Genomic DNA, 15,319 nt, shown 5'->3' on the forward strand with positions numbered 1-15,319 from the left:
TTATATAAAAGGTTTGGGCGAATGTGGGTCAAATTTTTATTTTTATAGTTTCCTTATTTATTGCTCTATTTCAGATTATACAATGCATACGTAAGCATCTCTGTAACGATCCAGCCACATAGTTCATACTTATTTAACACAAATGAAGAAGCTCTAATCAAAATCACAATATCTCAATACACTAGCTAAACTAATGTTGTTGTTATACTTGGCTACGCTTTACCACATGAGCACAATCGTATTTTCCGCGAATAACTTTTAACTTGACACCTGGAACATCCCGGCAGCGACCACACCTGACCAACACGATGTTGTGTTCTTGGAGGTTGTGGCCTTCTCCAGGTACGTAAGCCACAGCTTCTCGGCCATTAGACAGTCGGAGCAAAACGCACTTCCTGTTCGCAGAGTTTGGTTTTTTCGGTTTTTTTATCAGTGTTTTTAAAACCACCCCTTTCATTTGTGGTCTTCCATCTAGAGGGCGCTTTTTCTTCCGCTTCTTGATATGTGGCCCATTTTTATGTAAACGGAGTAATGTTGTTCTCATTCGTACAGTCCCAGCAGAAGGCTGGCTTTGTCTTGGGGGGGCCAATAGAGGAGTTAAAAAAAGCGAAGATTTAAACGAAAAACCTGGTGCACTTTTCCAAAAAAAATCTGATGTGCAGATTCCGGAGTTAAAAAGAAAACAAGGCTGATAAAATCTATACGAAGACAAGGTTACTGCAGAAGGGATCGTCAGAGATGAAGATGATGGAAAAACTCCTGCAACAATAAAAACAACATAAATATATATATATATAACGTATTTCGGATACCAAGTTAAAAACGAGAATAAACGAGTAGTTAGAAAAAGTGTCCTTAGGACGCAGAATTATCACTGTACTTCACACAATAATGCTAAATTTTATTGGTACAAGAATATGATTTAGGGTTCGCAATACGTGATACAGTGATGTTCATACAGTAATAAAATAGGTTAGAAATATATTTTTTTTAAACTATGCTTATTATTTATTAATGTATAATATAAATGACCCTGAATTACATGAGTTTTGTTTGTTTGTTTGTTGTTCAGCACAAAGGTACAAAATGAGTAATCTGTGCTGTACCCACCACTGGTATCAAAACCCGGTTTTTAGCGTTATAAGCATCCACACTTACCACTGAGCCACTGGGATGTGAATTAGAATAAAAAATACACTTTGGTTAGTTACTAATAGTATGCAAGTATTTGAAAAAAAAAATACGTTATCCATTTCGGGGCTATGGATCTGAATCGTCTTTACTATACTTCTCTATTTAGTAACAACTTTTTTTTTCACTGATTTATTCGAAACACTAAAACAGTTAAAATATTTATTCATCACAGTCATAATCCACACGTCAAACAATAAAAGTATAATTTAAAGCGACATGTGACGAAAATACTTACAATAATAAATAAAATGTGTATTGCCTCATTGCTGGCCAACTTGAATTTGATGATGTTTTTCTATATTGATTTTGCCGTACACAAGGTCGCATGACAGTGAAAACAACACTCAACGGAACAGCCCACCTATGGTTTCAGTACTTCAACCAGAAGGCAGCAAATGTTTAATATCGCGTTTATTCACTGCTGCTATGACAACAGATTTTAACCACACGAGTTGCCACACGCGATATCACTGAGTGAAGCTTGATGACCCTATTTTAAACATATCAAAGGGTGTTTTCTAAAAATAAAGAAATCAACTAACAGGTAAAGAAAAAATGGATCTGATTAGGTAACACTTTTGTATTTATGACAGCTACTAAGATATCTTCCGCAAAATCCAAATTTTGAACTACTGACCAGAGGAAAGACAGCCAGTCAGCAGTACCTTATGACCCACCATCCACGCTAAGGGACTGACTGTCACTAATATAACGCACATACACACAGCTTAACTTAAAATGGAGAGAACATGTTGTGGTATCACACGGATTCGAACCCAGCTCACCAGCTCCAAAATCCATAGTTCTACCAAAAGGTCAACGGTGTCCAACTAGGTTGAAAATGGGTAAATTGATGATAAAAAAATGAACCACATATAAACAGTTCATAAAATTGTGTTAAAATTTCCATTATATCACAGATGCAGATAAATCACCTTAGTACAGTAGCCCAAGACACACTATGCAATGGTTACAAATACAAAAATGTAAATAACCAAAAGTATCTAAAAATGTTCAGAAACAGAGTGATACTTAATAACTTGTATTTTGGGTAACAAAAGTATCCCTCGTTATTTACCCCAGTGTTGTCTGTAACACTGGTGGTTAAAACCCTTCATTTGAAAAATCACATCAGTAAAATAACCAAAACAGTTTAAAATATATTAACTTAGTTACTTAACAGTTTTATATATATATTATCTTAATTAATTAACAGCTTTATATATATTACCTTAGTTACTTAACAGTTTTATATATATATATTATCTTAATTAATTAACAGCTTTATATATATTACCTTAGTTACTTAACAGTTTTGTATATATATTACCTTAGTTACTTAACAGTTTTGTATATTATCTTAATTAATTAACAGCTTTATATATATTACCTTAGTTACTTAACAGTTTTGTATATATATTATCTTCATTAATTAACAGATTTTTATATATATATATTACCTTAGTTACTTAACAGTTTTGTATATATATTATCTTAATTAATTAACAGCTTTATATATATTCTTAACTAACAGCCTCAGTTATGTTACCTTTGTTAGTCAACAGCTTTGTTTATATATTATTTTAGTTATTTAACAGCATTGTTTATATATTATTTTAGTTAATTAATAGCTTTGTTTATGTTACCTTAGTTACTTAATAGCCTTGTTTATGTATATTATTTCAGTTAATTAACAGCTTTGTTTGTTACCTTAGTTATTTAACAGATTTGTTTATATATTATTTCAGTTAATTAACAGCTTTTATATGTTACCTTATTTAGTTAACAGCTTTTCTTTGTTACCTTAGTTATTTAACAGTTTTGTTTATATTATTTTAGTTAATTAACAGCTTTGTTAATGTTATCTTATTTAGTTAACAGTTTTTTTTGTTACCTTAGTAATTTAACAGCTTTTTTTATGATACCTTAGTTAATTAACAGCTTTTCTTTATGTTACCTTAGTTATTTAACAGTTTTGTTTATATTATTTTAGTTAATTAACAGCTTTGTTTATGTTACCTTAGTTATTTAACAGCTTTTTTATGTTACCTTAGTTAGTTAACAGCTTTTCTTTGTTACCTTAGTTATTTAACAGTTTTGTTTATATTATTTTAGTTAATTAACAGCTTTGTTAATGTTATTTTAGTTAGTTAACAGTTTTTTTGTTACCTTAGTAATTTAACAGCTTTTTTTATGTTACCTTAGTTATTTAACAGCTTTTCTTTGTTACCTTAGTTATTTAACAGTTTTGTTTATATTATTTTAGTTAATTAACAGCTTTGTTTATGTTATCTTAGTTAATTAACAATTTTGTTTATGTTATCTTAGTTAATTAACAGTTTTGTTTATGTTATCTTAGTTAATTAACAGTTTTGTTAATGTATTATTTAGTTCATTTACGGCTTTTTATATATTATTTTACTTAACAACTTTGCTTACAATGCAATCTTAAATGTCACACAGTCAAGTTCGTGGTATTTTTCTGAATTCCTGACACAAAAGGTCGAATGTTTGTTTGTTGTTACAACAGCAACTAAAGAAAGATATGTTCCAGAAACTTCTACTGCTCGCGGCTAGGTGGAGAATTCGATCGGGTCTATCAGTGATTAATACAGCTGTAGAAGCGTGTTCCAATTTGCCTCGTGAGACACCCAGTTATTTGTGAAGAATGTGACGGCGTATTGCGAACGTTGTTTAATCAAAACCCCGCCACAAAGACTACAAATGTCTTGAATTATTTATTTTTCAGCGTTGATATGTTCGAGGTGAGAACGAACCACATGTCAGTAGGCGTGACACGGAAGATAAATACGTGTCAGTAAGCGTGACACGGAAGATAAAATACATGTCAGTAAGCATGACATGGAAGATATAATACATGTCCTTGCAGCTCCTAACCTAACGTTTTTATGTTCATAAGATACATTTATACAGCTTCTGGTAGAAAGCTAGTAACATATACATGACTATACACAACATTTTACGACTGATAAAAACGTAGAGTAACACAATACACTTACTGTATCCCTTACCAATATCTTTGATAAAAAGCAGTCTTACTAAAATACTGGAAAAAGTATTAATGTCTAGGTGTATCGGGAGATTAGACTTTTACAAATACGCATACTAATGCCGATAGTAATTAGAAACATTAAAGGTATTTTATTTAATCATCGCGCCTCAGATTAATCCAACGTTAAGAAAGCTTTATTAAATAAACATGTTATACGTACATTTTCTAAGCAACAGTCCACAGCAGTATGCAAGATGAAAACTAAGTTAGATGTTTAATGTGTGTGGTTTGTTTGTTCACTTGAACGACATCTTTTAAATACATTGTATTAAACAATCAATTCTGAAAGCACGTATGGTTCAGAAATAGCCGTACCTAATTTTCAATTGTGGATCAGAGGGAAAGCAGCCAGACAGTGCCATTCGCCGACCGAGAAGACTATTCTTAATCGAAAAACAAGACTGACTGTCACTCTTAAAATGCATCCACAAGTGAAAGTTCACATTGTGTTCGGTAACATCCCGTCTGGAACCCTACACCCTCAGATCTAGGTTCGTCACACCAACAATTAAGCCACGCTCGTGCTATTTGTGCGCAAGTTTCAGTAAACTACATGAATAATGCGAATGTGGTGTCATCTAGGAGTCGTCTGAAAAACTAACCCACAATTCGATGACGAGGAACCCACTTTGAGACTAATAATGGTTGGAGATGGCTTGAATCAGGTAAATAATGATGACAAAACCTTGTCGAAACGTTGTACATTTGCTGTTATGTTAAACTTATATTAAAGTTTTTCTTCGTTACCCATTCAAGCTGTCTCCAACCATTATTAACCCACAATCGTTTTCAAGTATTTTTTTATATTTGTCACTATAAGGAAAAAACATATTGCTTTCTTTTTATAAATAACTCACACACTCATAAATTCAATACAATTAATACGAACATATGATCACAAATGCCTAACTGTTTTTCAGTTATTTTTAATATGTCAGTTGTTACATGTTCATAAAAAACAATAGTAACAAGTAAAGAAAAAACTTTTCAAAAGGTGAAGTAAATGTAAGGATGGCTAATATCAATCCCTCAAATACAATGCAAACAAGATAGTAGGGATGGCATTTGCATCATCCCTACTTAATAGCAGAGGCACACAGTGTAGTAGAATGTTAACAGACATAAAAATAGGACAAATTAAACTTGGTTGTCATCTCTACTATGTTGTTTGCATTGTGTTTGAAAGATTGATATTAGCCATCCCTACATTTACTTCTTTTTTTGAAACGTTTATCTTTACTTGTTTTGTTTTTTTATGCAATGTTTCAATAAACATAGGAAGGTTGTATTTATAACCAAGTTCTAAACACAATGAGGTTCAAACTGTAATATTTATTGCTTATCTATTATTGGCTGGTAATTCTTGTTTCACCCTGCACTTAAGCTTTTTAAAGAAACATCAAATTTCTGTAAAAAAGCTAACTTCAAGGGGTAATGATAGCATAATTTACACTAAAATTATGATTTTTTATTACTACTGTTTATTAATAATACTTAGAAAAGTGGATACTCCGTTTGAAACTATGTCACCTTAGTGAAATTAGTTGACATCATTGTTTTGATTTACGAGATATCATGTAATAAAAAAGAAGCAGAAGAAAGAAAAACAAGAAATTCAAACTTTATACTATGATATTTACAGACATTCCCAGAACTTGTTACTCAGTCATTACATAGATATTGTTATAAAAGGAAACACTGTATCGTATTGTAAAGTTTTGATGACCTATTAAGGAGATATTCAAAATACCAATTCGATGAACAATCCAAGCCATCCCTACATACGCAGTGTTACCACCTGCCTGATACCATCAGCGTTATAATGCACAAAAAAATAATACTTATTAAGAAATAGTTTCGACAGACATGCTTATCATTCTCAAAGAAAAGAGTGAAACTGTTATCATGTTTCTATGCATAGATAGCTAAGACCATGATGTCATGTACGTTCAGGTTCAAACCAATCCAGAATTGTCAAAGAATGTCTGGCAACTAGGTTATAAAGAAAATGCCTTTCAAATAGGGCCAAGTTCAAAGTACATTTCATTATTGAGCATGTTTTTTAAGTTTGGTTCAGCAACACAAGAAAATCAACAAAAATATTTACCAAATATGGGATTTTAAAGGTGTTTTCTTTCTAAACTAGTTGGTGGATGTTGACAATAATGGACCAGTTTGAACCTGAATGTACAAGACACAGTGGTCAAAGATATCTAAACATAAACCCAAGAACAATTTTATTCTTTGAGAACAACAAGTTTGGTCTGTCGAAACTAGTTGGTTATTTGTGTTTTATTAATTCTTTAAAATTCTGGGCAATATTATGCTGATATGTTTTTATTTTTTATGTATTTGCACAAAGTACTTTTTTAAATGCAAGTTTTTACTTACACAGGCCTGTGAATGTAAACTTCATAAAAGTTGTTTTGGTTTCAATAATGGATTCTCCATAATTTTGCAGATTTTGAAAATAATATTAATTTTTTTTTTCTATCACGTAAGGATTTTTTTACAAATTGGGAAGAAAAAAAACAAACTCTGACTTAGAACAAATTATTATTTCATTTACCATGATTAACATTTTTTATTATTAAGTTTGTCAACAAAAATACAAACAAACTGAAGAAAAGGGAAGAAAATTGATGTCAAACAAGTACGCATCCTCATTCATCCTGATTTTTTTTGTGAAATCTACATCTTTTATTCTCAAAACTGTGTGTTTGGTCTTTCTTTTATGTATTGTGCTTTGAGAATTTCATTTCAATGACCAGCAGTAATAAGCAATCATTCTGATGTCCCACCTTCCTTGATACTTCCTCTCCATTTTCCTGATGTCTTGATTTTCAGGGAAATAGTCAATATGCGAGTGTAAGAAATGAACTTTCAAGCTCATATTACAACCTAACATTTTGAATTTATCAATCATGTTATTGACAATATTTTAGTAATTTGGGTCCTAGCTGTTTCCTAAAAATTTGTTAATAACATCTTTAAAGGCAGTCCACACTTCTTTTTCAACTTTCCTCATTGTCCTTTCACTCTGTTCATCTGAAGTCAATTTCCTAATCTAAGGCCACAAAAATCCCTTCTTTAAGTTTTGCTTCTGAAAGAGCTGGGAATTGCCCACATAGATACTTGAAACAGTCGTCATCTTTGTCTAAGGCCTTTACAAACTGCTTCATCTAGCCCAGTTTTATGTGAAGTGGAAGTAATAGGACTTTCTTTGTGTTAACCAAACTTTCTTGTTCAATGTTTTTCAATCCTGGTATCAGGCTGACTCTGTGCGGCCATTGCTTCTTTATCCAGTGCTGATTTCGTGCTCTGCTATCCCATTCACATAAAAAACACGGAAACCATGTATAACTGGATTGTTGACCTAACAACATACAAAAAACTTTTACATCTCCACAAAAGTAGCCAACCATATTCTTTGTATTTCAGCTTATTAAGAAGCTAGAGATTTTCGAGAACACTTTTTAAACTTCTTTTGGAGGAATCAATGAACAATCACCACTCACTTGGCTCACAGACTGCAGCTTCTAGCATTGGCATTAATTCAGAAATAGTGTTGCAATGAACCAGTGAACCTTTTTATGAAAAATATCATATAAACTCTTTTTCACGATTTCTGCACCAGTAAAATGAAGTTCCTGTAGAAAGTAAGTTCTTAGCTCTAAGTCTGGACCCCAAAATTTATGAAGAATCCTTTGGAAGGCCCAAACCTCTCACCAAATCATTAAGTTCACCATGTGTGAAAAGTCTTGGTTCACCAGATGTTTCAGGTTGAAAATAATCCCTATCATCATTTCTAATGGCATCAGATGAAACTGTATCAAGAGCTTCCGGTGGAGTAGATACAGGTACATCAGGTCTGTGAGCAACAGGTCTTATAGCAGATTAAAGGTTAGAATAAGAAACTTCCTTTTCTATTTTGAGTGTTGAAGCCCTGCATGTTATACGAGCAAGAATAGCAGTCATCTCAATGGTTTCTTATAGGCTCATGCCAGACCATTGGAATTCCAAAAGGCAAAGACTTTTTCTTACCTTTAGTCCATTGTCTTAACTTTTTGACACATATGGTGCAAACTTTGTTCAGAGCCCATGATTTGTCTTGGACCCCAAGTTTCATTCCAAAATATACATAATACACTTTTTTGACAAATTCTGTAATGTTTTGCCTTTGTTTCTTTACAACAAATATAACAGAATATGTTTGGATCGTTTAAACAACTTCTTGCTGCCGTAGTGACAAATAAATAAATAAATGTCTAAGCAAAAATGTGAAAGGAATTTACTAATAGTCTGGCACAAGTATGTAAAAACAAACCCAAGGTTCTTGATATTGTATTTTTAAATTAAAATGAATGGCTTAACATACATTTGTAAATATACAACTATTACTCTACATTACATAACCTTATGTAGAAGTCTATATTTTTCAGTTTTCATTAAAACATTTCATTTACATATTACATCTGTTACAAGGAAATTATGATGTTACTCCTCATGATTAGTACTCCCTACTGTAATGATACTACAGCATAACTGAAATAGAATTACTTTACCTGAAATCTTACTAGAAGTTGTCCGACCAACACATCTGAAGAATGACTTCAAGCAACCAAACATGGACTGATAAAGTGCCATAATAAACCTGCAATACACACAAAAATACTTGTACAAGACTAGTAGCCAAAAGTAAGTCATAATGTTTCTATGAAAATGTTGACAAGTTAAAAACTTTTGGTTGGAGAGCTGTGTGTAATTAACAAGAAACTATTGATAACAGCAAGATACCTGACTCATGAATCAATACATTCTACTCATTAGGAGTTTTTGTTTTATGACATAAAATACTTCAAGTTACACCACTGTACAAAATGAGTTACATTATTTACTAAATTATTTTTTTAGTTCTGATCTATGCAGTTAGCTTGCTTTGATCAGAAGTTATTCATAATAGCCAGATGCAACTTCTTAATTGTTGAAAAAGTCATCTTTGCACCTGTCACCATGATCAGTGCTAACATATTTGTCACATGCAGATTTTCCTTCCAAGATAAAACAATGTTGAAACATTCCACTTGAATACACAAAGAACTCAAAATAATACAAACTGACAGGAAATAATCACTAGTACGATTTGTTCAAACTTCAAAAGAGACAAAATACTTAGCACTCCATGTTAATCAATGAAACTGTGTGCTTATGATTGTATACACATATACAACAGATTCTTCTACTTTATCTGAGTAAATTAACCTCTGAAAAACATGTATGGAACTGATTCATAATGGCTATCAAATTATAAATTTTTCCCACACCAAAATATTGAAAACATTTTTTAATACTTTAAGTTTTACTGTGCTTTTCCTATGAATAATGTAAATTTGTTTCAAAACCTGCTCCTGCATCCATTCTTTATAGCCATTATAATTAGGACATTTATCGTAGTTATTGTTCCTTCTACCTCAATGGACTAAGATAAATTTTTGTATACTTGTAAATCTTTATGAAATTTGATGGTTTGTTATTAAGCACAAAATTACATAATGAGCTATTTGATCTGCACCCATCATGAGTAAAGAAACTCAATTTTACAGTTATATACCCTCAGACTTACCATCAGGCTGCAAAATTATGAAGGACCAGAGTATATAAATTTATTGATTAAGTAGTATATAAACATTATACAAAAAGAATGTAGCACTTCATTACAATCAAAATATTCTGTAACATTTACTGTTTAAAATGCAATCTCTCAAGTAAAATTCTACCACAAATGAAGTGACCAGTATTGTATCTAGATTAAATTTCCATCATATATATTATAACAATAAAAGAAATGTGGGCATTATAAATTAGTCTTATTTGCAATACTTAGAGTTTGATAAAAAAATGTTATTGCAACTAAGGACAAGTATTGTAGAACTAGAAATAACAGAAATCTGATTTGTATATAATGCAGACTTACCATATATTTATTATACATGTCAGATCAATGTTTAACAATCTCAGTGACAATATAAAAGATCCTGTTATTTTTAAAAATTCCATGCCATAATTTTTCTTGTATCTTTGTATAAATTTTGAACAATTCATTACATTTTAATCAGTTCATTTTAATTCATTAAAAGTTTTTGTTTTATGACATTGCATACCATGTTTTAGTTCTCAGACTGGTATAATAAATTATCTCCTTTGTTTACTGGGTTAACTTTTAGTTCTGATCAACATAGGTAGCTTGCTTTGATCACAAGTCTTTGAAAATATTATTGTGTGAATTTTAAATGAACTTTTACTTAGGCCAACTTCTAGTTCTGTTTTTTAACTCTTCTTGTCAGTTAAAATTATACTGCAAAATATATTGAAACTTCTGAAGTGTAATGGGTTCTTTTTTAAGGCTGGAAAGACCACATCACTAAATCACTGCTTCTTCTTATGTTATATTTTCAGTTTTAAAACTGTTCATTCCAATAGTCTGGTTACTGAGAATCTATTATGCATGTGAAGTGCTAACAAACTCTAGCTGTGCTAAGAGATACCTTGAAGAACACATGAACACTTTTCTACCTTCTATTTATATCCAAACTGAATTTAGTTGTCATTAAATTAACTGCTGAAAGTAATTAACTGTTAATTTAAGATCACTTACCTTACAATAAATGTGTCACTCTCTGGTTAAGTATAACAACACAAAGTCCAATGCTTCTGTCCTTTTCAAATCAAACGAGTTCCTTCAAAAACTGTAAAGACTTGCTTACATGTAGCACAGAAACATTGTTTCTTCTCAATCCAGGAACAGACTAATTACAAAAACTTTATTAAAATACAACAATTATGAACTGCCAAAACAAAAACTCCCTTTAGATAAATAGTTTACTTTCAAAACTGTATAGTTTTACAGATACATATTTTAAACTTTTACTTCTCATATAAACTATACCATAGAATACTACATGGTCACTAAATATTACTGCTGCAAACTAATTTTCATAAAGAAACCTGCAATGTAATGCCAACCACATCTGTCATTCATATAATTTCATAACTAGATACGTGTGTCAGTTTCTTTGTTTGTAGTTAAGCACAAAGCTACACAGTGAGCTATCTGTGCTGTACTCACCACAAGTATCAAAAGCATGTTAGCATTAGAAATCTGCAGAATGGCTGCTGTGCCACTAGTGAGCACTTGTGTCAGAAATTTTCAAATATTTTTCTCATAAATGGGTCCAATTGATATAAAAATGATAGAAATAATTTTTGGGCAAACCATTTTTCACAAAGAGGAAATTACACAATTTCATAATTAAATGCTCATATCAGAAACAACTTGTCCCAAAAGCAAAGTCCCTTTTGGTAATAGGTAAAAGTCCAAGTAATAAAATCATAAACAAAGGTTTAAAGCAAAGAAAGCATAACAAAAAATTAAATGGGTTGTTAATATCTTATTGCATAAACGGTTATTCCCTGAAAGTTTAAAAATTTTATACTAAAATGATATAATAACATACATGCAAAAAAAAAGTAGTAACTACAAAGCAAAGCAGTTTCCATAAGAAAAAACAACAACCTGAAATAGACCAACCAATACGCTTAACTTCAGAAATATCTTAAAAACTCAACATCTTTATGTGTATATGTCCAAATAGTATAGAAATGATGCAATAATTCTAAAACAAACTGGTTTTCATACAGAACAGGTTTGTAAATAAAACAGATATTCTGGCAAATAATATAATTCCATAATTGTCTGACAGGAACAGCATGCCCCAGCAAACTATTTTCACACAGAGAACCTATATAAGGTACACTACTGTACATAAGCCAATAATTCATTTATTGATTATGTAATAATAATGTTGGAAACAGTTTGTCTCAAAAAGTTTTACACCTTTTTCTTATTAATACATGTACAAAGAATGTAAAAATGAAGTTGGTACAAAGTCGTTTTCACAGAAAAAATAGTAACACCACATTTAGATATAAATATAATCCAAAATGTTAAATTTCAAAACGATCTTTCAACAGAAAAGTGTAGATTATGTAAAATTAACTCAAAAAAAGAATATAAAATGCTTAAAAATTTCTGTGAAATAAATTTTCGGTAAATTAAGCAGTTGTAGCAAATTATATTTGTAGTTTTACTTACAAATACATTTAATGATAATTAATACAGTCTATATAATCCATAACTGTATATTTTATATCATCCTTAATATTAATTTATTACATTGTTTCTAGATTGTTTTTATATACATGTAGAATTAGCTTCATTAATCTATAAACTACTTTAGTTTGGTCTACATAGTACACTTAGTTTTGACCAGACATTATTCATAATCTTTGATCCTAATGTAACACAAAACTTCCTTGTCCACCTTTCCAATTTCATTGATTTACCTCACAAAACTGATTTGTAAATATTTCATGAAAGAAGTTTCCTCTATTATGCAGTTTAAAAATTTAGGTATGATAGGTTTTTTTTCCATTTCTGTAATGCTGCTGTAAGAAATGTATTATATTAATAAATAAAGATGGGAACACACTAACAGAGTATGACAACATGCTAAAAACACAACAAAATTGCATGTTTTTGATTTTTAAATAATATATTTTCTAACTAACATTACTACTAGTGCCATTTTTTCCTTCACATTTTACAGTTACTTAGCACTACCATCAGACATTGTTCAGCAAATATCACTAGCTTCATACAATGCAGGGATATTTGTTCTTTGATTACTGCTGAACATACCATAACTTACTATTTAAAAATGCAATTTTTGAATAAATCTTCATAAAAAAGTATTTGAATGGTAAGTATCTAATTAAAAAGTTTACACTGAGAAAAAAAGAAAAATATGGACTTTCTTTCCCCTACAAAAAATGGAGAATGGTTTTCTTTGTGATAATTTCAATATTTTTGTTTTTACTTTCAGCCATTGGACTCAGCATCATCTGGTCAGCCTTACTACTACTACTAGTCAGTAGTAGAAGATATATATCTTGATGTGATTCAAATGCATGAGATAATGACCAAGACATTTGCACTACCATTTAATTTTAATCGTGAAAGCCTGTCACAGATGAGTGCACTGCTAATATGACAGTGCTGGTCCTAGAAAAAAACAATATCTGAAAGAAATATTTTATTTTCAACTTATGGTGACGTATTAGCTCTACTATAAGGGCTGATACTTATCATCTCTACTGTCATTAATAATACAAGTGACATACATATTAAATAGTTAAGCTATGGATGCAAGCCAAGGGAATTTATTGTTCATTTGATTTTGACTTTGAGGCATTATAGTACTTATTCTGAAATGTTCATTGGAGTCTTAAGCGTTTTAGAAGATTACTAAAGTCCTGGAGAATGAGTGTTGCTAGATTAGTACTTAATTATTTAATTCCTTCAGTAAGCTCACGTTCACAGATCTTAAAATTTAATATCAGCCATTGTTATAAGAACATACCTTTTGGAGAATAACTATAAATAAGCAGAAGGTATAACACAGTTAACACATATTCTGTAACTTATATAAATGTTCATAAAATTCAAAGTTAAAACTCCACAACAGTTTTACATTACAAGCATGAAAACCCAGTCAGAATACAGTGCCCTCTGAACTGTAAAACATAGAATGTACCATATTTTTGTTATACATATAAATAAATAAACTGTATAAAGAAAAAAAATAATAAAATGCTATCAAATTATAATTTTGAAAAACACAGAATGTATATTACTCCATAGTATACTTTTTTCAACTATTATTTTAATCACAAGCAAACAACTGTTTTTAAGGGTAATTTTATGAAAAATACCCTTAAAATAAAAACGAAAATTAAAAAGCGAAACAAAACCAGATATAAATTCGAATAAAACGTGAAACCTAATACTGAATTGAGTAAAAGTATAAAAATGAATAAAATCCTCGAATAATTACAAAAGCGCGAATTTAAAAACTTATATTTTACGAAAGGTGAAAGGCCAGTGACAGAACGTTTGTCAGTTATTCTATGCAAAGAGAATGACAAGCTTGGCCTGTCGAAGCTAATCGAATTTTTTACGTCTTCTTAATTACTTCATCATCTGTGCAATATTATGTCGATGTGTTATTAATGTTTTTTTTTTCGTGACTTTTTACACAATACTTCTTTGATAAAAAAAAATATTGTTTTGTTTTCCTGTTGGTTAAAGCAAAAATATATACTTTCTTAGTTATGTGACAATTATCTTAGTTCCATAGAAGTTCTGTCGGGCGATATATCATGTAGTTCATTATATGCATATTATTTTTCAATTTCTTGAATTCCACTAATTATGCTGTCATTAAATTGTTTGTTTGTTTTCGTCAGTAACAGCAAAGCTACATAATGGGCTATTTGTGTTGTGCCCACCACGGGTATCGAAACCCAGTTTATAATATTATATTGTTTCGTCTCCATTCGTTAGTTAATTTTCCGTAACTTTGTTCCAACGAAACTTTAGCTACACAAGTCCTTTCTTAAATAAAACTGGTTTATTCTTTCTGAATATAACTTTGCGATACACTTAATTTCAACAGTCGCGCTATAACAACGAACGTCTCACGTGCTCAACTTCAATAATACTCTCTGACTGCAGTTCAATTACTCACTGTCTCTCCGTCGCTTCGTGGCCAGTCTTATATATACAAGACTACACTATATCTAGTAATCCCCCGACAATTCACAAAGGTTCGAGAATGACGTGGCGTGTTACTAGTCACGTGACTTCGATGTCGCAACACTGCCCCGTCCTTGGTATTGTTCGGGACGAACAATAGCCACTTACATTAAACTAATAACAATTAACAATAACTTAATTAAATGTACAGAATTACAAACACAAAATTACATTTCAACAAAGTCTTTTAATTTTACGGGATGTATCTTCTTCCGTACTGGTTTCCGTCTCGTTGGCTTCTGCTTCATCAGGAAATGTCCTATCATCAATATCTGTCAGATCAGTTGTAGTAACTTCATCAAGAGCTTCTCCGATTCCCTTCTCAAAACTGAGTAGAG

The 15,319-nt window shown here is 30.9% G+C and overlaps 1 protein-coding gene across 2 annotated transcripts; it reads right to left on the reverse strand.

The window, feature by feature from the left end:
• Positions 1–199: 199 nt before the first annotated feature.
• On the reverse strand, positions 200–13,897 carry LOC106462691 (40S ribosomal protein S12, mitochondrial-like). 2 transcript variants are annotated; one of them, XM_013922635.2, is made up of 4 exons: positions 13,747–13,897; positions 10,923–11,073; positions 8,833–8,921; positions 200–759 (listed from the first exon to the last, which is right to left on the reverse strand). In XM_013922635.2, the coding sequence occupies exons 3-4, from the start codon at positions 8,912–8,914 to the stop codon at positions 203–205; spliced, it is 639 nt and encodes a 212-aa protein (XP_013778089.1). In that variant the 5' UTR covers positions 8,915–8,921; positions 10,923–11,073; positions 13,747–13,897; the 3' UTR covers positions 200–202. The 2 variants fall into 2 exon arrangements, with proteins under 2 accessions (XP_013778089.1, XP_022245718.1); XM_022390010.1 differs by having other exon boundaries at positions 10,923–11,013; positions 13,747–13,889.
• Between the last annotated feature and the right edge of the window lie 1,422 nt (positions 13,898–15,319).

Source organism: Limulus polyphemus, unplaced genomic scaffold (assembly GCF_000517525.1).
Source record: "Limulus polyphemus unplaced genomic scaffold, Limulus_polyphemus-2.1.2 Scaffold1225, whole genome shotgun sequence".
In the NCBI taxonomy this organism is placed as follows: Eukaryota; Metazoa; Arthropoda; class Merostomata; order Xiphosura; family Limulidae; genus Limulus; species Limulus polyphemus.